We start from the raw sequence: 23,408 nt of genomic DNA on the forward strand, positions 1-23,408 counted from the left end.
CGACTCAGTAATTGGCTCTGGCCCTTTAAGAGTCCTTAGGTGCCTCTGGCCCTTTAAGGCGAGGGCGCCGCAGCGGACTCGCCGGCCGTGCGCATGCGCGCTCGCATCCCACCGTTCGTCTTCCCCGGGGCGCAGCGGCTGGCCGCCATCTTTACTGCGGCCTGGAAGCACGCGCGGGTTCCTTCCGGGGCGGCGTCAGCCCTTCTCCGAGATGGCGCCGGCGCCCGGACGCTGACTGGTCGAGCGGGGCTCACGCGCTCCTCCTCCCCTGCCGCTCACTTCCGGCCGGCGCTGCGGGCCGGGGCGCTGAGGGGAGCCGGGCCATGGGGCGGCGGGACCGGGCGGCGGCGGGGCGCGGCGGGGCGGGGGCCTCCCGCCCGCCCGCCTGAGGTGAGGGGGACGGCGGCGGGACGGCATGGGGGGGGGCTGGTCCGGGGGGCCGGCTGCGGGGCGGGAGGGGGATGGCCGGCAGGAGGGGGCAGCTGTGGGGCGGGAATTGGGGGGGCCCAGCTGTGGGGCAGGAGGTTGTGGGGTGGGAATTGGGGGGGCCCAGCTGTGGGGCAGGAGGTTGTGGGGTGGGAATTGGGGGGGCCCAGCTGTGGGGCAGGAGGTTGTGGGGTGGGAATTGGGGGGGCCCAGCTGTGGGGCAGGAGGTTGTGGGGTGGGAATTGGGGCGGCCCAGCTGTGGGGCAGGAGGTTGTGGGGCGGGAATTGGGGCGGCCCAGCTGTGGGGCAGGAGATTGTGGGGTGGGAATTGGGGGGAACCAGCTGTGGGGCAGGAGGTTGTGGGGCGGGAATTGGGGCGGCCCAGCTGTGGGGCAGGAGGTTGTGGGGCAAGATTGGGTTGCGTAGTTGTGGGGCAGGAGGTTGTGGGGTGGGAATTGGGGTGGCCTAGCTGTGGGGCAGGAGATTGTGGGGTGGGAATTGGGGTGCCCTAGCTGTGGGGTGGGAATTGGGGTGCCCCAGCTGTGGGGCAGGAAGTTGTGGGGCAGGATTTGGGGTGCTCCAGCTGTGGGGTGGGAATTGGGGTGCCCCAGCTGTGGGGCAGGAGGTTGTGGGGTGGGATTTGGGGTGCTCCAGCTGTGGGGTGGGGATTGGGGCAGCCCAGCTGTGGGGCAGAAGGTTGTGGGGCAAGATTGGGATACGTAGTTGTGGGGCAGGAGGTTGTGGGGTGGGATTGGGGAGGTTCAGCTGTGAGGTGGGATTAAAGGACCTAACTGTAGGGCAGAATTGGGGGCTCCGAGCTGTGGAGCAGTAGGTTGTGGGGTGGGATTGGAGGATCTTGTTATGGGGCAGGATTGGGGGGTGCTCAGCTGTAGGATGAGATTGGGGAGGTTCCCCCGAAGTGCAGGAGATCGGGGGGGGCAGGACTGGGGAGGCCCAGCTGTGGGTCTGGAGACTGTAGGGCAGGTTTGGGGGGGGGGAACCCAGTTGTGCGATGAGACTGGGGAGGCCCGGTTGTGGGGCAGGATCGGTGGGGCCAAGCTGTGGGGCAGGAGGCTGTGGGACGGGACTGGGGGGGACCCAGCTGTGGAGCTGGAGGTTGTGGTGTGGGATTGGGGGGGGGCAGTTGTGGGGCTGGAGTTTGTGGGGTGGGATGGGGGAGGAGGCTGTGGGGCAGGGTACGGCCCCGGTTCAGTTCGGGGAGGCTGGGGGCGGCGTAGCGGGCAGGGCCCTGGCCCCCGAGAGGATTTGGGGATGGAGTCGGCCGGGGTCAGCGTGAGGCTGCCGCAAGCAAGCGGCGGGGGGGGACCTGGGTGCGTTTTTGGGCGCGTTTTGTGCGGGGAAGCTGGAGCGAGACCCAAGCGGAAGGGGCAGGTTCTACCACTGGAAAAGAAGCGGGGAGACGGTTTGGGGTTGGGAGGCAGGGGAAGGGGGCCGCTTGCTCCAACACCAGCCTGGCTGGAGCGGCTGGCGCCCTGCCGGCAGCGAGTTTGGGAGGCAGGCGGCCAGCAGGGAGGAGGACAGAAGCGTCTCGGGGGCGGCAGAGTCTGGGACTGCGGGGGGGGGGGGGGGGGGGGGGGACTAGCCCGAGACACCAAATAGCAGCGGCGCTGGAAACGGCAGGACGGGAGGGTTCTTGTTCGCTCAGCTGCTAACAGCTCAGTGACCTTGAGCGGGTCCTGTGCCAAAATTTGCACGTGTTCGGTGACTCCCGGGTGCATCAGGTTTTTGGCTGGCCCAACTTGTGTACCGACGGCTTTCGTGCGAGGCTCCTGGGCACACGCGTCCTTCGCAAAGGAGGTGGGGGGAGTTCGGCGGAGGGTTGTGGGTGCGTTTGGAAGCGCTGGCCTTCAAGCGTCTCTGTCGTATCGTTTACAGAGAGGTGCTTCATCAAGGAGCTGCAAATCTTCAGTGTTTGTGCAGCCGTTCTTAAATTTACCCTGGGATAGAAATGGATACAAGGAGCGCAATAGTAAAGACTTTGAAAACTGAGGTGTCTAGTTAGACCAGGTTCTGCATAGCGTGCCACAGACAAAAGAAGTAAATTTTAAGAGACTTGTAGTGGATTTGTTTGATCTCATGCTTTCCCACTTGAGGGAATCTCCACAGGCAACAGCGTATAGCGCTCGGAGCTTGGAAAGGCGTTTTCCCGGCCCATTTCTGGATGGTTCCCAGGCCTTCGTGCTAAGGCATTAGTATGCTGAGCGGGAAGCATCCTTGGCTGGGGGTACACAAAGGCCCTGTCTTTATTTGCCAAAGATTCATATTTAGATACGGATGCAGCGGAAAGAGTTCAGAGACTGGATTGATGGGGCTGCATTAAAAGGGGGTTAAATTGCGGGGGCGAGAGTTTCATGCTAAGTCGCAGGCTGGGTTTAGAAGATGTTTGCAATGCGACCTACAGGCTACTGCTTCATAGTGACAGAGCAGCAGCAGGTACAGCCTACTTGTTAATCCTCTGCTTTAAATTCTAGGCAGAAATTCAAAAAATGCTTTTCTATTCATGGTGAAAAGTCACCATTCATACAGATTTATTTAAATGTACTGTTTAAGGCTGAAGCAGTTGAAGCGCTGGAGCGCAGAATAACTCCATGACCTGGGGAGGAGGCTGGTGTACTTGTATTATGTTTCAGAGGGCAGGTCTGTTCTTTTGAGACTTAGCAATTACTTTTACATCAGCCTCCCCAAAGTTACTGGAAAGATCAGCACAGAATTGCCAAAACTGGGTGCCACAGGATCACTGGTCAGAGCAAGGCCCTAGATTTAATTTCTGGCAGAATAAATGCTTCGAGCATAACTCTCGTCTTCAGCAGAGCAAGGATTTTGCCTGTGGTGATCAAATCAGAACATCCCTAGTGAGGTGAGGTTCTCCTTCCCTCCAAACCTCCCTCCAGGATGAATTTACTGCTTCAATTGCTTGTGGGCCATGGGATTAAAATGACATTCTGTCTAATTTAGATCCTGAATGAAGGTAGTTATTAATAAAAGTCCAAGGAAAGTACAATTATTCCCCCAAGGAGGTTATGGCTTAAATTCTAAAAACAAAGCTCTACAGTACGTAAAATTACTAATAAAGAAGTATCCTTGATATATACATTCTTTTCTTCCTACACTAAACCATGAGGATTTTTCCTAGTGGGGACACCTTACCTTCTAGGTGCAGCGCTCTGGACATGTATGGTTCAGTTTTGGGGTGGCAGAGGAATTTGGAGTGTAGAATAAACCCTCAGGTTTCACGAGGAAATTGCACTGGCTAGACTTTACATTTATTTTTTATAAAATATTAAGCTAGTGGGACTCATAGCATGAATGGAATAATGTTTTTATAGGTGCTGTGGGCAGATAATTCCTGCATAGGAAGCTTTATGCTGTCTAATTATGCCTGTATTCGTGAAGCGGTAATGCGTTAATTATAATTAAAGCCATACAACTTTTGTTTAGACAGACCATTAGCTTTGTTATGCGTCATCTGTCAGGTCAACTGACTGTAACTATGAATTGCAGTTCTCTTTGTACTAGGTAAAATAGGGTGTCCCCCCCCTCCTGCCCTGCTCCTGCGGACCCGGGTGCCCTTTGAGTATTTTTAACTTCACTGTCCATCAACAGGAGCTGTGGCAACCTGTAACACTGTTTGCAGAGGTTAAGTAAATATTTTGTTGGCAGATGGGCATGGAAATGCTTTGTTAATAACCTCCCCACACACATACACCATAATTTCATAATCTTAAAATCTTCTCTGTGCCAGAGGTAAATAATTGCCAGTGGTTTTCTTAGTGCATCTCTAACCAGTTGAGTCTTCGCTGTTTAAGCAATTCGGAGGTGTATTTATGCTAAGGCCTTTCTGCGTTACTCTGACAGTGTAAAACGGCACCAAAGTTGGTGTAGGGTGTTGACTTCATCTCATGTTGAATAATCTAGACTGAGTGAAAATACAGATTTAAAGTGAAGCGTCCATCTCCGGATCTGTGGCACACTTGTTCCAGTTTCTGCATTTGCAAATAGAGTTACTTAGTATTACTCTGTTCTCAATAACTTTATGTGTTTTCAGCTTGTGCCTGTACATAAGACTTCAAAGAACCCTTTACCGAAGCCTTGATGCGACTGCATTCAGGCCTGTTGTAGTAATTTAGCAGTCTGTTATTCCAGAAGACCTGTAGGCTTTTTTTGACATAGAAAGAGAGTCTCAGTGGTCAGTGAAATAATCACATTTTATGCTGGGTTGATCTTTGAAACAGTCTTTTCTTTTTGTTTATATATGCCTGGCCCTGCAAGGAGCTAGGCTTGGTCCAAGCCTGGTTAGATGCACAGCAATTTAGAGCAGACAATACCCAAAGGGAGATGGATGGAGGCACTGAGCCTTGTTCTGGGGAAGCACTTGGCGGTGACTGCTGGGACTCGGTTGCTTGTGGGGTGGAGACGCAGCGGTGACGTGTCAGGTGAGGAGGCTGAACCGGGAGCACCTCCTGGCTTGACCTGCGGCAAGAGTTCCCCTCGGCTCCTCAACTCGCCTTGCAGTCCCTCAGCTCCTGATCCTCTGAATGCTGCCAAAATTGGAAGGATGGCAGGTTTGCGAGTGTTATCGTACCAGAGGGGATTATCCAGTAATGGTAGTGAGGATGAACTTTGTTCGCCTTAGCTGAAAAGTGCAGTTAGGCTCTGCTCAGCTGAGCTGCGATTTTTAACTCTTTCTTTTCAGGATCTCAGCCACCAACATGGAGACTCTACATAACTCTTTGCTCTTGCTCCTGCTTTCACTACCCCTTCTTCCCCCTCCTCAAGGCTTGCATTGCCCTTCAGCTTCAGGAGGGGAGAAATTGAAATGCCCTGAAAAGCGCATCTGATTTGTGCGGGGAATCTGAGAACCTGTATGGAGACTTCACAGCGTGTCACTGCTTTCTTTGTACAGAGCCTGGAACTGAAAGGTGACATTCTGACATCTAGGAGCATCGCGAACCCGGAATGACTGGAGAGAAGCTGCTTTGGTTGACAGTCCATATTCCTACATGTTCATTAAAAGGTAGTACTCGCTGTTGGAGCAGTGCTCTTCCTCCGCAGATCTCAAAGTGCTTTATGAAGTCTGGCAAGCTTTGCTTTACAGCAGAGTAGCCTGAAGCATGGTGAGAACTGTTGTGTGTACGGAGTGCTGTCAGGGTTTAACAAATAGCTGTGGTGACTTCAGAAACTGCTGCCATCAGCCGTGTGTTATGGCCCTTCTGCTGGACATTACAGTCCCATCGCTCTGCCAGCAGAATGTTTTATGCGAGTGCTCCCTATCCACTTCAGGAAAGATAAGTAAAGTTAGATGGTGTAGGCCGTTTAAGCTAACTTAGGTGCTTAATCATCTTCTGAAAATGTCTCTCTCTTTCCAGGTGACAGCACTTCCAATCCGGGCACTTAAGATACGTGGGCTGGGCCTGGGTCCACTCTGCACTTTTGAGGTGGATCTGGGGCATACCACCTCTCCTTCCCAACTCCAGGAGTCATGGAGGACAAACGCAACATCCCCATCATCGAATGGGAGCACCTGGACAAGAGGAAGTTCTACGTGTTTGGGATTTGCATGACTATGATGATCCGGGTAAGCGTTTACCCTTTCACACTCATCCGGACACGGTTGCAGGTTCAGAAGGGCAAGAGCCTCTACAACGGGACCTTTGATGCCTTTGTGAAAATCCTGCGGACAGAAGGGACAGCTGGGCTCTACCGTGGCTTTTTGGTCAACACTTTCACCCTGATCTCTGGCCAGTGCTACGTGACGACGTACGAGCTCACTCGAAAGTACGTGTCACGGTACAACAACAACAACGCTGTGAAGTCTCTGGTGGCAGGCGGCTCAGCCTCCCTGGTGGCCCAGAGCATCACGGTACCCATCGACGTGGTCTCCCAGCACCTCATGATGCAGAGGAAGGGCGAAAGCATGGGCAGGTTCAAGGTGCAGAACCAAGATGGCAAGCGGATGTTGGTCTTTGGCCAAACCAAGGACATCATTGTACAGATCTTCAAGGCCGATGGCTTTAGAGGCTTCTACAGGGGCTACGTGGCCTCGCTGCTCACCTATATTCCCAACAGCGCAGTTTGGTGGCCCTTCTACCACTTCTATGCTGGTAGGTGAAAGGAGGCTTTGGGTGGATCTTGTCTCAGGAGACCTAGAAGCCCCAGAGATCATCTCTGAAACTATGGACCCGGCACGTTTGCTTTCCTGCTTTGATTTGGGGTTGGAGCAGAACCTAAGAGATGTGTCCACTTTAAACAATTCTGCAGAGGTTGGGTGGAAGCCTGATAGAGCAGCATAGTTCTAAATACAGTGTTAAAGAACAGGAGTCTGAGCACTAGAGGGCTTGAAACTAGGTGGCTTTGGGCAAAAGGGACTTGATGCATCTGCTTTAGCTTTCCCTTCCGCTAATCCTGAATAATGCTCACTTTCTGCATGGAAGTGAGGAAGGCTGTTGTCTGGTACTGGGCAGAGTTTTGAATCCACTGAATAAGTCTAATTCGTGTTTCTGTTCACGTGGGCTCAGGGTTCTTGTATATAGCGAAAAGGCTTCTAGAGCCTGAAATCCCATAACAGGACAAAGCAACAGGCAGAGACGAGTGCCAAGTCAGCTGTGGCTGCGTGTCTACCTAAGCTCACGCTTCAGTTTCCTTAGCTTTAAAACTGGCACCAAGCCTTGTGATACGAAACTGTACTTCACAGTATGTTCTCTCTCCTTAGCTCAGCTCTAGTAATGCTCAGGCTGTTCCCAAATACTAAAAACACTGGCCAGCTAATGCTTTTCTTTTTTTTTTTTTTTTTTCCCCCCCGATAATCCATTTCATTTGTCATGCAGCTTTGCGTGTGGTTTTTAGACCAATATTTGCTTAATAACCATGTAGCTAAAAGTGGTGATAATGATGGGCTTAGATTTCACTGTACTAAGCTTAAGGTAAATCCGGGAAGTCACCTGTTTTTTTTAAATACAGGTGTCTCAGGTGCCCAGTTCACTTTTCAGTGCAGGCACGTTCTGGTAGCAACAGGGAGAACTGGTTACAGTCAGCACTGCATTTAAATGGCAACAACGGCTTGGGTTGTTCACCTGGTTTGAGCTTTGCTGGAGCTGCTTCCTTCACTATCCAACTTGGCTCCATTCATATTTTCAATCCTCTTCCTCATATGCAAGCGTTTTGTGTTTTTATTTTTTAAAATACCAAAAACACAGTATTAGACTGTAAGACTTTCATTGCAAGAAGACTCAAAAAGCAAGCATCTAAGAGCAAGTGATTGAGCGTTGTTAGGGAGAGACTACAGCTTGCTTTTGCTAGGTGTTTGCTCCCTTTCTTAGCCTTCCACAATGGAGATCAAGATGATGCTAAATGTAGGCCTGAGTGGTCAACACATCTCTTCTCCAGCCGCTCGCACGCTGGCTTTTCCTTTTGCCGTCCCTGGACGGCGTGCTGGCCTTGGCTGCCAACGCAGGGGTCATCAAACCTGCCTCGAGGCTCAAAGTACACTGCTGGCAGTGAGTCAGGTTAAAATCCTGTCTGCCAGAGAACAAAAGCAGAATGAAGAAATCCCTGCTAGGAGCAATACGAAGCACTGTCCTCCGTAGAAGTCCCCCAGCAGGACATCATGCGGATATCACCTGGGCAGCCTGCTAGGCGGTGGTGATGGCTTTCTGGATCTGTGCAAGCAGCTTGAGATAGTCTTGTTTAAAAGTTTCCCCCTGCCCTTCAAAGGAGGGGTGAATGTTTCCATGGTCTGTTTTGGGGAGATACAAGCTCTTGCTGCTCTGTTTGCCCAGCAGGTCTAAGAGATTTTTGCATTTGAGCTGATCGAAGGCTCTGGGAGTGGAGCACTATGCTGCCGGGGGCATTTTGGGGCTTGCTCCCTGCATTTCGCTAACTTTCAGAGAACACACAGATGTGCTGTGGGAGGATGCAGCGGGCCATAAATCGGGGATTCTGCCCCTTGCAGATCAGGCTAAATTAGCAGGTGGAGTTGGGGAAATGGTAAGCAGCCACTTGTCTATAACTTTACTCTCCCTCCCATTCCCAGAACAGCTTTCTAGCTTGACTCCTAAAGACTGTCCCCATCTCCTCCTGCAAGCTATATCAGGGCCGCTTGCGGCTGCTACAGCTTCCACGCTCACCAACCCCATGGATGTCATCAGGGCTCGGGTGCAGGTAAGAGCTCAGCCTGCAGCCTTCGGTCTCAGCCCTTTGATCTGTGGCTTCAGGTAAACTGCTCCCCTTCTCTCTGTTCCTGGGTTGTTTTGTCCTAGATATCGCGCCGCTTAATTTGCGCTGGGTGTTAATAGGAGGCAGCTCAGGTAGCAAGGCCAGCTTCACCTTACCTGGACAGCTCCAGGGAGGTTTCCCATCAGATGTGGCATCCTTCAGAAAAGGAGAGGTGCTTCCAACAATATCAGTTTTACTGATGCTCGAGCTGCTGTGTTGGCCCACCAGCTTCTAGGTGGGGGCAGTGGGAGGGAAGGAGGAGGCAGGTCTAGTGGTAGACCCCACTTATGGCTGCCTCTTTAGGACTTCTTCCTTTTCTTTTTCCCCCACAGACACTGGGTTAAGGCTATTGGACTGACTGATCTGTAGTCTCCATAGCGGCTTCTGCCGGAGCAGGACCCCAGAGCGGCTCTGTGTGAAATCTAGCAGTTCTCTGAATGTCTTTTGTTCTGGCTTTGCAGGTGGAAGGCAAGAGCTCCATCATCCTCACCTTCAAACAGCTCATAGCAGAGGAGGGTCCCTGGGGCCTGACAAAAGGCCTCTCTGCCCGCATCATCTCAGCCACTCCCTCCACCATCGTCATCGTGGTGGGATACGAAACTCTGAAGAAGCTCAGCCTCCGCCCAGAGCTGGTAGATTCGAGACACTGGTAGTGGCAGCTGGTGGGAGAGAAACCTTCTTTTGAACCTTCTGGATTTGGACCGTCGCGGTTGAAAGCTCAGGAGGAGAGGCAGCTGGAGTCTCCTTTGTCTCTAGCTAACAGGGAGCAGGTTTCACAGTACAAGGCAGAAGCAAGAGCAACAGCAATTCACCTCTTTAGATCTGATTGCGATACAATGCTCTGCTGCTGTTTCTGGTTAAAATCATCAAAAATGTGACCTTTGGCAATGCTCTTTGCCTGTGACAGTTCCTTCAAGAGCAGCCAGGTGTGTGAATGAATCCTGGCAAGCTCTTAATTCTCCTTTTTTTTAAATTAAAGACTTACCAGTTGGAGAAAAAGCCAGTTTATTCTTTAAATTATTTTACTGTTTGCCAAACTTCTAAGCAGGGCCATCTAACAGACTGCAGCAGAGCCCTCTGGTGGGTTGTGTGCTGATTGCAATTGTACTGTGCGAAGGTGGAAAAATAGTCTAGGCAAGTAAATTTTCCCAGTCATCCACTTTTATTTCTAGAAGATGTGAGAAGACAGTAACCTGGAGCCATTTAAGACCTTATTTACTGCCTTTGGAATAGCTCTGTACATACCTTTTTTTGTATATTCTTGGAAAATGTTTCCTATCTCTCATCCTTCAAACAGCAAACCCAGCTGTTAGGCAAGTTAAGAATTGTGTTGGCTGTCTGTAATTAGTTGATGGCGATTTCGACACCTAACCTATGTTTTTAATCTGTTGTTATTTAATTATTTTTTATTTTATTTCAGGGAAGCTTACTCTGATTTCTGGGGGACTGAGTGGTTCTGTGGCCTTGTTCAATGTGAGTGTCAATACTGCATGTTCAGGGGAGACGGAGGCTGCTGCTGCTTCCCACCTTCAGTCGGTTTAAGCACAAACAAGTCCAGAGTGTGGGAGAAGCGTCAGGTCGCTGTGCTGCTGGCAGCCAAGCTGGGAACTGAACGTGATTTGAGCCACAACTGGATGTGAGGTGGGGAAGAAAAAAAGCTTCTCCTGGCTTCTGATCCAGTTCCAACCTGACTGGCATGTTCATATTGAATAAGTAGTAATGGTTCGCTAATACAGTGCAAGTTTAAATCCTGCTTATCCTGTTTGGGAAGGGCAAGGACAATTCTTTGCACACTCTCCCTGGATCAAAATCTTAAGCTGTTGTGTTTCCTACCAGATGAAAACTCGCAGGCAAGTTACGAAGAGGAGGAGCAAAGGGATTGCTTGGCTTTGCTCGACTCGTCTCAATATTTGAGATTAGCATCTGGTGATGCCAGCCCGCACATGGTGCTCACCCCAGTTAGTTGTGTGTCCGACAGGTGGGAGAGACACTTCCAAATAAGCGGCATGTGTAGCTGAGACAGATAAGTTACCGCCTCTGCTCATCTCGCTGCCATAATAAGGGATTCGTGGTTATAGGGTTGATCCTGCTAAACTGTGGCTGCTGCCAGTCTCTCAGCTGCCTTTTCGCCTCGGACTGGGTACGGCCCTTGCCTTTAAGCCCCTGTGCAGAGACTGGACGTGCCACAGTGTCCGTTGCCGGTGGAATAAGTACAGACAGTTGCTGCTGAAGTCAGAGAGTGACTTTTGTGTTCAAGGGCAGAACTTGGTCTTAAAGCACAGCACCACCTCTTAAAGAGGGTTGCAGAGGAGTTTTCAAAGGGTGTCTTTTTTAATCCCGCTTTTGTTTTCTGCAGCATTAGGTAAGATGATGGCCAGAGCCACTGGCAGAGCTGTTAAAGCAGTGTGTTCTGCAAGCTGCTCTTCTGTTGGATTTTTTTGTTGTTTGAAAGGCTCTTCTGTTTAAATCGGCTCATTCTATAATAGCTGATTCTGCTGTAAAGATTATGAAGTGGAATAGCAGCATCACAAAATCGCTAGGAAGCATCCTGAGTGTGTAGTAGCCCTGGTCTTGTGCAGAGGCAGTAGCAATACCACTATTAAAAAAAATAGTAAGAATCAGCATTTGATGTTTACCAACAGGAAGGTTCTCAGTGTGCATCAGAGGAAGTGGCAGACACCGCAACTTCAGGGAGACAGACTCAAGCTTAATATTTTTCTCTTAACCAGAGAAGTGCCGGTAACTAATAAAACAAACTTTACAGACCTTCAGCTCAACACCTGAATTTAAAAGTTTCGGTTAGTGCGCTTGCCAAGCGAGTCTGGCAGTTTCTATAATTTCACAACCATACTTTTTTATTTTAAAGCTTTACCTTTTAAGCAGCACTAGGAGAGACCGACCCAGCGGAGGCTGACTGTGAAAAAAACAATGAAGGTGATTATGCACGAAGCTGAACAAGCCAGGAAAAACAGCTAAAGCACGCACAGTACCTGAAACTGTAGATTAGACCGTCTGAAAAAAGTGTGGAGTCCTCCTTTATAGCACTGTTAGTTCTGGTTAACTCTTACAAGCAGTGGACTATCTTTGCAAGGCAAAAATGTAAGTGATCTGTCTGTTTTCCTTCTCTCTCTGTGCTGTACTTGGACTATGCTTCCTCCCTCGTGTTCTTCGGCCTCGATCGACGCTTTTGTGAAGCGATGAAGGCGAGGAACACGAGTCAGCCGTTAAGCGCTGACCGGGGCGGAGGTTTGCACTGGGGATCCCAAGAGGACGGCATATTGTGTTTTATCAGTCTACTTTAGTGGCTAGAGCGTCGTTTCCTACTGTAACGTGGCAGGTGAAGCCTTCCAACCCCGCGCGGTTTTACTGATTCCTGCTGTGCTGCTCCAGCCCCCGGGGGGGCAAGTTGTGTTCGGCGATTGCTGTCAGACGGCGGTGGCGCGGCGTTACCCGTGCCGTGCCACCCCCCTGCTCGCACCCCTGCATGCCCCCGGCTTCACTTCGCCCTGCAACGGGGCTCGCAGGCTTTGCACCGCGGTGGCGGGGCCGGAGCCCCCGGTGTTGGGACCCTTGCTGGGGGGGAAGGGGGGGGTCCGGCCGCCGAGCTTGCGTTGGTGTAACGAGTCCCCGAGCAGCGTCATTAAAGGTTTGGTTTTTTGGTTATTTATCGCACCGCTTCTCATTGCGGGGGCGCGCGCGGGGCGGGGGGGGCGCGCGCGGGTCCCGGGGCGGGGGAGGAATGCGCGCGCGGAGCCGCATGCGCACTGCGCCGCCGGCCCCTACGTGGGTGTGGCCCGCGCGGCAACCAATAGGAGCGGCGCCCCGCGGCGGCTTTGGCCAATAGGCGGCGGCCGGGCCGTTTGGCGGTTGAAGATGGCGGCGGCGGCGCGCGGCGGCGCTGAGGAGGAGGCGGCGGCGGCGGCGGCGAAGGACGAGGAGGAGGGCGGCGATGGCGGCGGGGCGCCCGCCCCGGCGGCGCCAGGCCGCGGCCAGCTCTTCACCGCCGTGGTGGACACCTTCCTGGAGAAGCTGGTGGCGGCGGGGAGGTGAGGCGAGGCGGGGGGGCGAAGTCTCGCGAGAAGTCGGGTGGGGGGGAAGCGGCTGGGCGTCTCGCGAGAGCTGCGGAGCTCTCGCGAGACTTGGGGCTTGGCCGCAGTCCTGCCCCGTTTGGCGCCCCCCCCCCCCCCGCCCCAAGAAACGACCAATTCGGGTTTTTCGCAGCTACCAGAGGTTTGCAAACTGCTACCGCGACTTCTACCGGCTGCAGCCCGAGCTGACCAGGAGCATTTACGACCAATTCGTGTCTCAGCTGCAGGCCTCCATCAAGGTGAGCGGGGCAGCGGGGCCTGGGAGGGGGCCGCGGCCTGCGCGCAGGGGCGCCTCGGGGCAAAGCGCCCGGCTGAGCTAATATCAATGACAGAAGACAGCTAGGGAGAGACACGTTGAGAAGGAGAGGCAAAATGCCTTTTCTCGAATGGAAAAAATAAACAAAAAAGCGAAGGCTGCGCCCCCGAGGTCCTCCCAGACCGCTGCTTCGCCCTGAGAAGAGCTGCGGCCTTCGTCGGGGAAGGGCAAGGGCTGGCGTGGCGGTGCCCGTGTCAGTTTGGGTGCTTCTCAACCCCCGTGTTGTCCTTCCCTCGCAGGAGGAGATTCAGGAGGTGAAGGAGGAAGGGAACCTGGAGGCGCTCTTTGACTCACTGGATAAGATCGTGGAGGAGGCAAAGGACCAGGAGGAGCCCGCGTGGTGAGGGACATCTCGGTTGTCTTGTGGGAAGCAGTCTGGGGAGCTTGTGTGTGGAGACCAGTTCTGTCACGGGCCCAGGTGAATTCCTGCGTGACATTTGGGTCCTGTGCTGCAAGCTTCGCCCAAAAGGAACATTGAAAACTTCCTATATCTTAACATCGTTGTTTCCAAAACATCTGAAAAAGAGATTTATCTGTGATTCTAAAGTCACGTGGTTACACTTTTTGCAAGGAGGAATCTAGTGCCACTGGGACCGGAGGGGAGGTAAACTCAAAATGATTCTGAAGAATAATTCCAAAGCTGGAGCGTGCCCTTTAGCCACAGCCACTGTCCTAATAGGAGAGCTCACAGCAACGCTTTCCCTTGCAACACGTTGCTCAGGGACTTGGCGGGTGCTAGACGTTGTATGAGCCGCCTTTCATTCGTCCTGAAGGCAGGCAGGGTCTTCTGATCAAAAGCATCATAACGACTTCGTGTTTCTGTGTTTGGGGAAGTTAATTATATCGCCTGCCTTCGGGCCTCGGCTAACTGCAGGCTTTCGGGAAGGACTCCTCCCCTTCCTCCGTGCGCGCCATTAGAGGGCTGCACCATGGGGCGCCCATTAGTAGTTGCTCACATTTTAGCCGTCCGCCGAAGCATCCAGGCTTGGGCAGTGCCAAAGGTAAATTGCCGGAGTCGGCGAGCCGATGCCTTGTGGCAACGGCTCAAGTTCCAATTAGAGCGTGCGAGCGTAATTGCTGCGCGAAATTATTGCTCTCCCGTCGCTAAACACCCCGGTCATTCCCAGGCGTCCCAGCGGGATCCCCGAGGAAGACGTTCGCAGCGCTATGGTGCCGTACCTCCTGAAACACAGGGCTTACCTCCGCAAAGTCCTGAAGGAGAAGGAGGAAGAGAACAGGAAGCTAGCGGAGTCCGTGCTCGCTGGGAGGGACAGAATCGCAGAGCTGCAGCGGCTGATACAAGATCGCAAACGAGCCTGGCAGGTAAAACCCCCACCTTGGCTTTGCACCGAAAATGTGCACCAATGTTTTTCCCTGCGTGTTCCCGAACGGAGTGTGCTGGGTGGGATGCTTTTGTGGGTGAGCCCACAAGAAAGATTAATGGATTGTATTCTGTACGCGCTGGGGACGGCAGTATACATGAGGCACTGTTTTATGTCAGTGCTGCTTTGTGTCCTAAGCGCTGGCATCTGTGGAGAAAAGCACTTTGCTGAGTTTGGTATTTGTTTGTTTTCCTTCCAGGCAATTAGTAAAGAGCAGAGAGAACTCGTCATGACGTTCAAGGAGCCCCAGTGAGGAAGCAGAGATTCTGTAAATGTTTCGTGCGTGGATTTTATCTTCATCTCTGGAGCCCCAAAAATGCTTTGGGAAGTGGGGTTCCGCGCCTGGCATATATAAACAGCGCTGCGCACTTGCCTTCCTCTTGGCAGGCTCAAAAGAGCTGTTGCAGTGGGACTGAATCACTACTGAACTTGCACAATTTGATCAAAGATTGTGAAGAAATGAGAAAATGCATCAGGACGAGCCCGATTCTGGCTCGCTAAAGCTGGATTTGAGCCCCTCGAGGCATTTCAGATGCACTTTGCAGAAACCTCGGTGCCTTAGGCAGCAAGTGGAGCGCAGATGCTAACTGCGCTCCGTGCAGGGCGGAGGAGCGAGGGAGTTGGCGGCGGAGCTGTCTGTAGCACGTGAAGCACGCGATCGCTTAAATGTTACAATGGCCTTTTGTACAGCTGAGTTGTAAATAGCCACTTTGGACTCTTTTGCCATATTTTCAATGTGTTTCTTTAAACAATCGTCCACCCGTTGCCCATTGGAAAAGACATGTTAGCAGCTGCTCTATCACACCACGTGCCTCCTTTCCGTATATTCTTTTTTTCCAGCTGTTCTTTTACAACAGCTCTCTGCAGGTACACACAAAAGGCACGCTGACACTGATTCTTCGAGGACCGCAGTGTGAAGGGTGTGCGGACATGTGGTTTGTGTGCGTAGCTGAGCAGGGGTTAAAATGTCCCTGGCTTGACTGGGTGCATGGGGTCAGTGAGCCCCTTCCATTCGTGGGCTCGTGGCCAAGAGATTTAGCGGTCCAAAAGTCCTGTGTGGATTCAGTTCCGTTTCGACTTGTTCTTTACCAGCTCCCCGTTAGAAATCTGCCTCTTCTTACAGAAAGTGAAGCAGGGACTTACCTGGCGGCTGCGTGGCAGCACATTAGTGAAACCTAGGGATCGAGGTCTATCTTTAAAACGAAGAAACGTGGGAATCTTACTGTGTCTGGCAAGGATTAATAACGAGCCTCTTTCCAACAGCTGCCAGAGCTGCCAAGGGCAGCAGGTTCCCTACCTGTCCCATCAGCTGTCTTCCTCCTGCCCCGCTCAGCGCTTTGGCTGTTAGTGAAAGCCGGCCGGAGGAGCGGCTGCCCCGTGCGGCGTTGAAATACGAATTCGGAGAACAAAGGTGGCAATTTCCCCCGAGCGCGAGCCTCTGTTTCCAATTAGAGGCAGCCAAAGCATGTGATTGACTGACTTGGGCATATTTTCCTTTTGTCGTAAACAAGCCTTCCCTTGCTGCATTATAATCTAAATAAATTGGGGCTGTTGTTCCCTGCTCTTGGCTCCCGCTGTGGGTGCTTGGCCCGTGCACTCTATAGTTTACGGGTTTGTTTGACAGAGGCTCTGGTCTCAGCGTTTCTCTCCTCCTCCGCCCCAAACCCTCCAGTTCCGCTTTTCAAGACAGGCCTGGATTTCTGGGATTCGAAAGTCTGGGAAGTGGTCAGGAACGTCGCTCCTGGGAGCTCCCAGCACCCTGTTTTACCTTCGAATGTGGCCCTGAGCTTAGAGTCCCCCTGGAATTGAATATGAGACCTCCTCCAGCGGGGTCCAGTCTCGATTCCAGCTCTGCCGCGCCGCGTCTGCCCCTCGGACGTGGCACGGGGCGGCTGCGAGGTGTCGCTCCCTGCGGCCCCGGGGGTGAGCGAGGGTAGCCGGGCCCGCGGCCCGTTTCCTCCCTGGGGCTTGGCGACCGGCCGGGCTCGGCGCGGGGGAAGCGAGCCGAAATGAGAGGCTGCCGGGCGGAAGGAACGCGCCCCCGGCGCCGAGGCAGAAATTACCCCCTCGGCCGGAGCGGAAACCTCGCAGGCGACGCCGGGAAACTCCCCCAGCGATGCAGGTCACCAAACGGGTCCTGGTCCCTGAGGACCCGCGGGACCACGGGCCGGAGGGGACCTGGGCTCTTACCTGGGGGTCTCCCCCTGCTCCTGCCCCAGTTGCACCAGTAAGGACCGGCTGGAGGGACTGGTGAACCAGGCCGAGCCCCATCCCTCGTCCCAGTAAACCCCTGCTGGCCCAGGGCCCCGTCTCCCTCCCCGCAGGCTCCGGCCGGCAGCGGGGGGAACCGAGTTCACCCCAAACCACAATTGCCGCCTGGGCTGGCAGCTCCTGGCCCCGAACGGATGAACCAGAAATAACCCTGGCGGGGCCGCGGGGCCCCTCCTCGCCTGCGGTCGCCGCCGGCTATAAAGCGGCACGGGCGCCCACGGAGCCGCACCGAGCGCCCGCGGCACCATGAGGACCCTCGCGCTGCTCACCCTGCTGGCCCTCGTCGCCCTCGGCCTCGGCCGCAGCGGTAAGGGGCACCCGGGGGCGAGCGGCGCCGGGGCTGCCGGCCCCGAAACGGGCCGTGCACCGAGCGGCGGCGGCGGCACCGGGAGCCTGGGGGGATGGATCCGGGAGAGATTGTGCTGGTTAGAGACGGGGGATGGGAATCGGGATGCCTGGGTGGGGAAGGTGGGGGCGGTTTGGGTGCGCATAGGACTGGAAGGGGACCCCGGAGAGGAGGAAGAGGAGGAGCGGGGAGGAAGGTGCCGCTGCGCACCCGGCTTTCCCGCGCCCTGACCGCGCTCCGCTCGCAGACTCGGACCGCTCCGCCAGCGCCGCCGACTCGCCCAGCTCCGAAGGTGAGTCCCGGCAGCCGGCTCCGTTCCCCCCCCCATCCCAGGCCGGACCCGGACCCGGCCGCCCTGACGCCTCCGCTCTTGCCCCCCCTCCTCAGCCTTCGTCTCCCGCCGCGCCAGCGCCGAGCTGGTGCGGAGGCACAAGAGGAACTTCGCCGTCGGCAGGTAAGGGCTGGCAAACAGGGGTGCCGGGGCGGGTGGTGGTGGCGCCGGAACCTGCCGGCATCACCGGATCCCACCGGCATTGCCCGCCGCCCGCTCCGTCCCCGCAGCTCCTACGGCGCCGCGCCGGACCCGCTCGAGGCCAAGCGCGAGGTGTGCGAGCTCAACCCCGACTGCGACGAGCTGGCCGACCACATCGGCTTCCAGGAGGCGTACCGGCGCTTCTACGGCCCCGTGGTCTAGCGCCGCGCCGGCGCCCCGAGCCGCGCCGAGCCGAGCTGCGCCGTGCCACGGCCTGCGGGCGATGCCCCCGGCCGCCTCTGCGTTAAGCGCGCGATGAAATAAACGTGTGAACGGTGCCGCCGGCTCCTTCCTGGGCGCGGGGACGGCGCGAGGCCGCGGCGGGGACCTGGGGCTGCTTCCCGGCTCCCAGGGGCCACCTGGTGCCCCATTGCTCCCCCTCCCTGGAAGCAGGACGCCTGGGCCCCATCTTCCCCTCCCCCCCAGGCACCCCAAGGCCCCGCTTTCTCCCTGCGAGGCCGAAGGCTCCCGGCCTCTTCCTCCTCCTCCCACAGCCCCCCCCCAGGCCGAGCAATGCCCAGCTCCCCCCTTCCCCGTCCCTGGCAATGAGCAGCCTGGCGCCAGCGCCAGCGTTATTCCAGTTTAATTCAGAGCTGTTTGTCCCAAGCGCGGGGTTATTAGGGGCAGTGGGGACAGCGGCTCCTCTCCCCTGGCCCCACGGTCCTGCTCCCGTCCTGGCAGGCAGCGGTGCCTTAATAAACCCGATCGTTAAGGCCGGGGTTGGCTGGGGCTGCGCACGGTGCTCTGCAAGGCCACGGGGTGCATGTGCATGCGCACACATGCGTGCACACATGCATCTCCTAGCTCAGCGCCATGGTGTGGCTGCAGCAGGGCCATATGCCCCGGGATGCAGCAGCCCCCATGGTTGCATCGTCCCCGTCACCCCAGGGAGCTATGGGGCCCATGGGGACCCCCCCCTCCCCCCCAGTGTCCCCACACTGGGAAGGCCACAGAGACACCAAGTGCCTGGGGCTGCCTGGCTCTGCCTCTCCTACCCCTTCCAACCTGCCTGCAACGTCACCGCCGGGAGCCAGGTCCCTGCGTGGGGTCACCAGCCTTGGGCACAGGGTCTGACGCCACCTTGAGACCTGGCTCCTCTTCCCCAAATTCATCTTGCAGCTGCGCTAATGCCCAGCCCATCGTTCCCGGGGTCCCAGGCATGGGACCACCCCCCCCCCCAAAAAAAATCCCCTCCCCGCGCTGCCCCTCGGCCGGCCTGGCTCAGCCGAGGGCACCAGGGCCACCTCCACGCCGGGTGCAGGCACCCTCGTCCTGCCAGCCCGGCCGTCGCCACCCCCTCACACCCAGCCGGCACCCCGAGCTCGGCCCTGCCTCCAGCTCTTGGCTGCCCTGGGCACCCGGTGCCTGGCGCTTGGCTGTGGCCGCACTGCAATATTGGGGCTGCAATCGGGGCCGTGCACGTTGCACTGGGGCCATGCACGCTGCGCTGGGGCTGTGCACACTGCAATTGGGGCTGTGCACATGGGGCTGCATTGGCCCGTGAATGCTGTAATGAGCCCATGGACGCACGGGGCAGCAGGGGAGGACAGAGCTGTTAGTGCTGCAGATGTGCACACACGTGCACACGCGCATGGCGGGGCCGCTACGTGGGTTAGGGGCAGCGTAGGCGCTTTGTGGGGGGCCCCCCCGGAGCGGTGAGTATGATTAGCCATAGCGGACAGGCGGGGAAACTGAGGCACGGCTCCGCTCGCTGCGGAGGGGACACCCCTGGGAGCCACACCAGGGAGGGACCCAGGCGTCCGGGCCCCTCCGAACTCCCAGGAGATGACACCTGCAAAGCAAAAGGGGGGCAGGGAGGGTGGCAGGACGCCTGGATCCTCACTGAGCCCTTCCAACGCAGCCGGCAGCCCCCGGAGCCCGGGATTCAGCAGCCCCGGCGGAGCCTCCAGGCGCCCGTGGCAGAGCGGCGGTGAAGGCGCCGATGATGGCGGCGTTGCCCAGCAGGGCCAGCCCGGCGGTGCCGAAGGTGCCGGGCCCGGCGGGAGGCGGCAGGCGGCCGCGGAGCCAGGCCCGGCGCGAGCGGGCGTCGCACAGCACGGCCTCCAGCTGGAAGTGGGTGCCCAGCACGGCGCAGACGTGGAACAGCTGGTGGCTGTGCCCTGCCGGGGCGAGGAGAGGGACAACGTCACCGCCGGGGCCGCGGTGGCGGGGACGCCCCGTCCCTCCCGGCTCCGGGGGTTGCATCGGGGCCAGAGCTGCAGCAGGGCACTGGGAGGCACTGGGAGGCACTGGGGGACCCCGCTCACCGATGTAGTCGAAGCGGCCGGGCGCCAGGCGCTCAGGCAGGTGGGAGGTGAAGAGGAAGCCGGTGAGCAGGGCGAAGACGAGGTGGTAGCAGTAGCCGGCCACGGCCTCGTCGCAGGCGCCGTCGCTCCCGAAGCAGAAGAGGAGCTGCCGGCGAGACGGGTCAACCGTGGGGGTCCCGTTCCCCGTTCCCCCCCGACTTGCATCCCGTTCCCAGGACGCCGCCACTCACCCGGTGGAAAAGCGGGATGTTGTCGTAGAGGAAGGGGTAGACGAACGCCGCCGTCCGCAGCGCCTTGCTCAGCCGGGGACGCTCCAGCTCGGGGAAGCTGCGGGGAGCCCAGTCCCCCATCAGCGCCCGGCTTCAGCCCGGCATCGCCCCCCCCGATCCCCCCCTCCACGTACCGGGAGTAGCAGGAGAGGCCGGTGCAGACGAAGGAGTTGAAAGCAGCGGCGGGGACGAAGTAACGGTGCAAAACGCCGCTGACCCAGCGCTCCGGCATGGCGTAGGCGCCGTAGGCGAAGGCGCAGCCTGCAAGGCGGTGGCAGCGTCAGGAGCCGGCAGCGCCCACCGTCCCCGTCCCCGTCCCCGTCCCCATCCCCGCGGCGGCTCACCCAGGCTGTAGAGGCTCAGGGCGCCGTAGTCGCAGAAGTAGCAGACGTGGCGGGCGCGGGCCGACATGGTGCTGAAGGTGTGGGCGCAGCTGGAGGCGAAGGGGTAGAGGCAGACCAGCGGCAGGTAGATGAGCAGCGGCCAGTGGTAGGGCTCGCGGCACAAGTCCAGCGAGGACGAGAGCGCCAGGAAGCGCCACACGAAATACCTGCGGGCGCCGCAAGCCTCTGCGTGGGCCCGCGCTGCCCGTCCCCGTCCCCAACCCCGTCTCTGACCCCATCCTCTCTTTATATCCTCGTCCTCGTCCCCGTCTCCATCCCTATGCTGAACTCCATCCCTCTGCCCATCTCTATCCCCTCTTCACTGTCAGCCCTTCCTCATCCATGGCCCTGTCCCCGTTTCCGTCCCAGTCTTCATCCCCGCCTTGTCCCTGTCCCCATCCCTTCGTCATCCTCATCCCTGTCCCCATCCTCTCTTCATCACCATCCTCGTCCCCGCACCCATCTCCATCCCTATACTGAACTCCATCCCTGTCCCCATCCTCATCCCTGTCCCATCCTCATCTCCATCCCCTCCCTGTCCCCATCTCCATCCCCTCCTGTCCCCATCCCCATCTCCATCCCTGTCCCTGTCCCCATCCCCGTCCCCGTCCCCGTGCCTACCAGGTGGGCAGGAAGTGTGTCCAGATGTTGATGGTCTCGTTGGTCATCTGGAAGGAGCTGAGGATGCAGTCAAGGGCCGAGCTCTTGGGGTGCCGGTACCCCGACATGATCCCGTCCTCCCAGAAGATCTGGGGTGGGGGGAGAGCGGGGTCGGTTGGGACATGGGGACAGTCGCGGAGAGCCACCCCGGCCTCGTCACCATGGGGGGAAACCGAGGCAGGACGGGCCGGGAGCATCTCGCCAGCTGGAGGAGGGATGGGGGGGGGGATCCCACGGGATTTCCCACCTTGGATGGGGATGGGAAGGGAGGGGCAGGGGACCCAGCACCCACACGCACCCGCGGCACCTGGTGGACCTGGAAGATCTGCGGCAGCTTCACGGTGAGCATGGCGGGGCCGGGGCGCTAGCGGCGGCGGGGGGCCGCGCCGGGACGCATGTCCTGCGGAGAGCGCGGCAGAGCGGAGCCCGTTACGTGTGTGTCCCCCCCCCGGCGAGGAGCGCCGAGCCCCCCCTCCCACCCCCCCGGCCCCATCCGCAAACTCACCCGGCAGGAGGAAAAAGGGAAAAATAAGCAATTTATAAAAAAAAACCCGAAGCGGCCCCAAACCTGGCGAGGCCTCGCCGGCCGCCCCCTCCTCATCGCCTCGGCCCGGCCGCCACGCGGACCCCCGTCCCGTCCCGTCCCGTCCCGCTGCCGCCGCTGCTCCCGGCTCCCGGGCCGCTCCGGTGGCCGGCGGCCAAGGGGGCCCCGCGCGGCGGCTCCCGCTCATCGGCGGAGGGGGCGGCCGGGAGCCGGCGGCGGCCGGGAGCCGGAGCTCAAAGGCGGCTTTGTGCCGGCCCCGGCGCCTGCCCCGGTCCCCGCGTTCGGCGAGGGGGGCGAGGATGAGGAAGGAGCTGCCGGTTTCCGGCCGCCAAGGCCCGTAGGGGAGGAGCGGGAAAGGCGCCAGCGGCTCCTCGGAGCCGGGGGGCCGAGCGGGGTGGAAAAAGCGCCGGCAGTCGCCGTTTCCCGGTGCCGAAGGTGGCCCCAAAAGTGACCTGCTTGGGGCACAGCAAGAGCCGCTCGGAGCAGGGATCCGCTCGGAGCAGGGATCCACTCGGGGCAGGGATCCGCTCAGGGCAGGGAGAAGGGAGCCAGCTGCTGCCTTGCCCGGGACTTTCCAGGACTTGTGGCTCCTTCGTCCCGCTCCGGTTTCCCAGGAGCAAATTCCTCGGCCCCTCACCGCGCACGGCTCCGAAGCGCCGCGCGCCGCGGCGGAGAGTTTACGGCAGTGCGTCCGCAGCTCCCAGTGAGGCCGACGGTGCCGGGCCGGGACAGCCGCTTCCAGCCCCTTCGGAGCAGCCGGCGGCGGCGGCGGCTCCGTTCCGTGCCGCCCCGGGCAGCGGCGTTGGGAAGCAGGGCACGTCCCGGCCCGCGGGAAGGAGAAGCCGCCCGCGGCTTTTTGTTCCCGCCGGGAATTGAAGGCCGGATTCGCCTTTTCACAACCTCCCCCCCCTCCGCCACCCTCTCGCTCCTGGCAGCCGCCAAAGGAGCAGGCAGGGGGAGGGAATTTTACGCCCGGCTCGACGCTTTCCACTACCAGAGCGTATAAGGGAGCTTTGGGGCGAACGAAGGCGGCGAATGGAAGATTTTTTCCCCTTTTTTCGGCTTTAAACCTGCTTCCCGAGTCACCAGCGCCTGGCGCGGATCCTCGCCAAGCCTGACCTCGAGGGTCCTGGCCCGCTCTCTCCCCAAAATCAAACCTCTTAAATGCACCTTGAATAGACGGCTAAAATTACACTTTTTTGAGAATATCTGCTTTCCAGGCACTTAAAAGCAGAGACTTCCCAAAGCCCCTTTTAAAACCAAGGCCGAAAATAGCTCTTGTCCCCCCCCCGACCCAAAGTGCCCCCTGCACCGCTGCAATCCCAGTTGGGGATTAAACCAGGTTGGGGATTAAACCAGGTTGGGGGCAGCGAGTCGTTTCCCTCGGGAAAAGCCCCCAGTTGGGTTAGGAAAGCGCGTGTGAAAACGCAGCCGTCCGCGCGGGAGGAAGGCGGGCCGGGAACCACCACGAAACGAGGGGTACAAACATCTCGGGTTTTATTAAGCCAGTCGACGTGTCGGGATCACAGTCAGACGCATGCCGTGAGAGCCCCCGAGCTCCTCCGCGGCCGGGCCGGGGCGCTCGCCCGCGCGCCGATCCACAGGCTGGGTTTGGGATTTGTGCTACAAAAGGGGGAATCGAGGCCGAATCCGTCGCCTCCCCCCCCCCGCCCCCGCGACCGTCCTCTTCGT

The 23,408-nt window shown here is 57.7% G+C and overlaps 4 protein-coding genes across 8 annotated transcripts; 3 read left to right on the top strand and 1 right to left on the bottom strand.

Annotated features, from left to right (window-relative positions):
• The first annotated feature begins 327 nt into the window (after positions 1–327).
• Positions 328–12,321, top strand: SLC25A44 (solute carrier family 25 member 44). 3 transcript variants are annotated; one of them, XM_067313244.1, is made up of 5 exons: positions 328–390; positions 5,351–5,461; positions 5,814–6,548; positions 8,477–8,604; positions 9,120–12,321. In XM_067313244.1, the coding sequence occupies exons 3-5, from the start codon at positions 5,927–5,929 to the stop codon at positions 9,309–9,311; spliced, it is 942 nt and encodes a 313-aa protein (XP_067169345.1). In that variant the 5' UTR covers positions 328–390; positions 5,351–5,461; positions 5,814–5,926; the 3' UTR covers positions 9,312–12,321. The 3 variants fall into 3 exon arrangements, 2 of the variants coding, with proteins under 2 accessions (XP_067169345.1, XP_067169346.1); XR_010886622.1 differs by lacking the exon at positions 328–390 and having other exon boundaries at positions 4,259–5,461; positions 9,120–10,299; positions 10,495–12,321; XM_067313245.1 differs by lacking the exon at positions 328–390 and adding an exon at positions 4,259–5,009.
• A 195-nt stretch (positions 12,322–12,516) lies between these two features.
• PMF1 (polyamine modulated factor 1) lies at positions 12,517–16,005 on the top strand. Its single transcript, XM_067313433.1, has 6 exons — positions 12,517–12,704; positions 12,880–12,985; positions 13,302–13,402; positions 14,190–14,385; positions 14,644–14,693; positions 15,708–16,005. The coding sequence occupies exons 1-6, from the start codon at positions 12,532–12,534 to the stop codon at positions 15,790–15,792; spliced, it is 711 nt and encodes a 236-aa protein (XP_067169534.1). The 5' UTR covers positions 12,517–12,531; the 3' UTR covers positions 15,793–16,005.
• Positions 16,006–16,946: 941 nt separating this feature from the next.
• Positions 16,947–17,792, top strand: BGLAP (bone gamma-carboxyglutamate protein). The gene is made up of 4 exons (XM_067313246.1): positions 16,947–17,022; positions 17,309–17,353; positions 17,449–17,515; positions 17,623–17,792. Exons 1-4 carry the CDS (start codon positions 16,962–16,964, stop codon positions 17,753–17,755), a joined length of 306 nt encoding a protein of 101 aa, XP_067169347.1. The 5' UTR covers positions 16,947–16,961; the 3' UTR covers positions 17,756–17,792.
• A 1,551-nt stretch (positions 17,793–19,343) lies between these two features.
• PAQR6 (progestin and adipoQ receptor family member 6) lies at positions 19,344–22,027 on the bottom strand. Of its 3 annotated transcripts, none has more exons than XM_067313200.1 (8): positions 21,741–22,027; positions 21,471–21,572; positions 21,134–21,261; positions 20,474–20,679; positions 20,264–20,390; positions 20,091–20,187; positions 19,861–20,005; positions 19,344–19,713 (listed from the first exon to the last, which is right to left on the bottom strand). In XM_067313200.1, the coding sequence occupies exons 2-8, from the start codon at positions 21,519–21,521 to the stop codon at positions 19,433–19,435; spliced, it is 1,035 nt and encodes a 344-aa protein (XP_067169301.1). In that variant the 5' UTR covers positions 21,522–21,572; positions 21,741–22,027; the 3' UTR covers positions 19,344–19,432. The 3 variants fall into 3 exon arrangements, with proteins under 3 accessions (XP_067169301.1, XP_067169302.1, XP_067169300.1); XM_067313201.1 differs by having other exon boundaries at positions 20,474–20,562; positions 21,678–22,027; XM_067313199.1 differs by having other exon boundaries at positions 21,678–22,027.
• Between the last annotated feature and the right edge of the window lie 1,381 nt (positions 22,028–23,408).

This window comes from Apteryx mantelli, chromosome 31, assembly GCF_036417845.1.
Source record: "Apteryx mantelli isolate bAptMan1 chromosome 31, bAptMan1.hap1, whole genome shotgun sequence".
Classification (NCBI taxonomy): Eukaryota; Metazoa; Chordata; class Aves; order Apterygiformes; family Apterygidae; genus Apteryx; species Apteryx mantelli.

What these genes read in the sequence shown, in the direction of transcription:
- SLC25A44 (XM_067313244.1), top strand. Translation starts at nt 5,927, where the DNA reads ATGGAGGACAAACGCAACATCCCCATCATCGAATGGGAGCACCTGGAC. An exon ending in CTTCTACCACTTCTATGCTG is followed by an intron (nt 6,549 to 8,476) that starts GTAGGTGAAAGG and finishes TCCCATTCCCAG; the next exon opens with AACAGCTTTCTAGCTTGACT. An exon ending in TCATCAGGGCTCGGGTGCAG is followed by an intron (nt 8,605 to 9,119) that starts GTAAGAGCTCAG and finishes CTGGCTTTGCAG; the next exon opens with GTGGAAGGCAAGAGCTCCAT.
- PMF1 (XM_067313433.1), top strand. Translation starts at nt 12,532, where the DNA reads ATGGCGGCGGCGGCGCGCGGCGGCGCTGAGGAGGAGGCGGCGGCGGCG. An exon ending in GACCAGGAGGAGCCCGCGTG is followed by an intron (nt 13,403 to 14,189) that starts GTGAGGGACATC and finishes GGTCATTCCCAG; the next exon opens with GCGTCCCAGCGGGATCCCCG. An exon ending in ATCGCAAACGAGCCTGGCAG is followed by an intron (nt 14,386 to 14,643) that starts GTAAAACCCCCA and finishes TTTTCCTTCCAG; the next exon opens with GCAATTAGTAAAGAGCAGAG.
- BGLAP (XM_067313246.1), top strand. Translation starts at nt 16,962, where the DNA reads ATGAGGACCCTCGCGCTGCTCACCCTGCTGGCCCTCGTCGCCCTCGGC. An exon ending in CCTCGGCCTCGGCCGCAGCG is followed by an intron (nt 17,023 to 17,308) that starts GTAAGGGGCACC and finishes CTCCGCTCGCAG; the next exon opens with ACTCGGACCGCTCCGCCAGC. An exon ending in CGACTCGCCCAGCTCCGAAG is followed by an intron (nt 17,354 to 17,448) that starts GTGAGTCCCGGC and finishes CCCCCTCCTCAG; the next exon opens with CCTTCGTCTCCCGCCGCGCC.
- PAQR6 (XM_067313200.1), bottom strand. Translation starts at nt 21,521, where the DNA reads ATGCTCACCGTGAAGCTGCCGCAGATCTTCCAGGTCCACCAGGTGCCG. An exon ending in CCTGAGCCTCTACAGCCTGG is followed by an intron (nt 20,391 to 20,473) that starts GTGAGCCGCCGC and finishes ACCGCCTTGCAG; the next exon opens with GCTGCGCCTTCGCCTACGGC. An exon ending in CGGCCGCTTCGACTACATCG is followed by an intron (nt 19,714 to 19,860) that starts GTGAGCGGGGTC and finishes TCGCCCCGGCAG; the next exon opens with GGCACAGCCACCAGCTGTTC.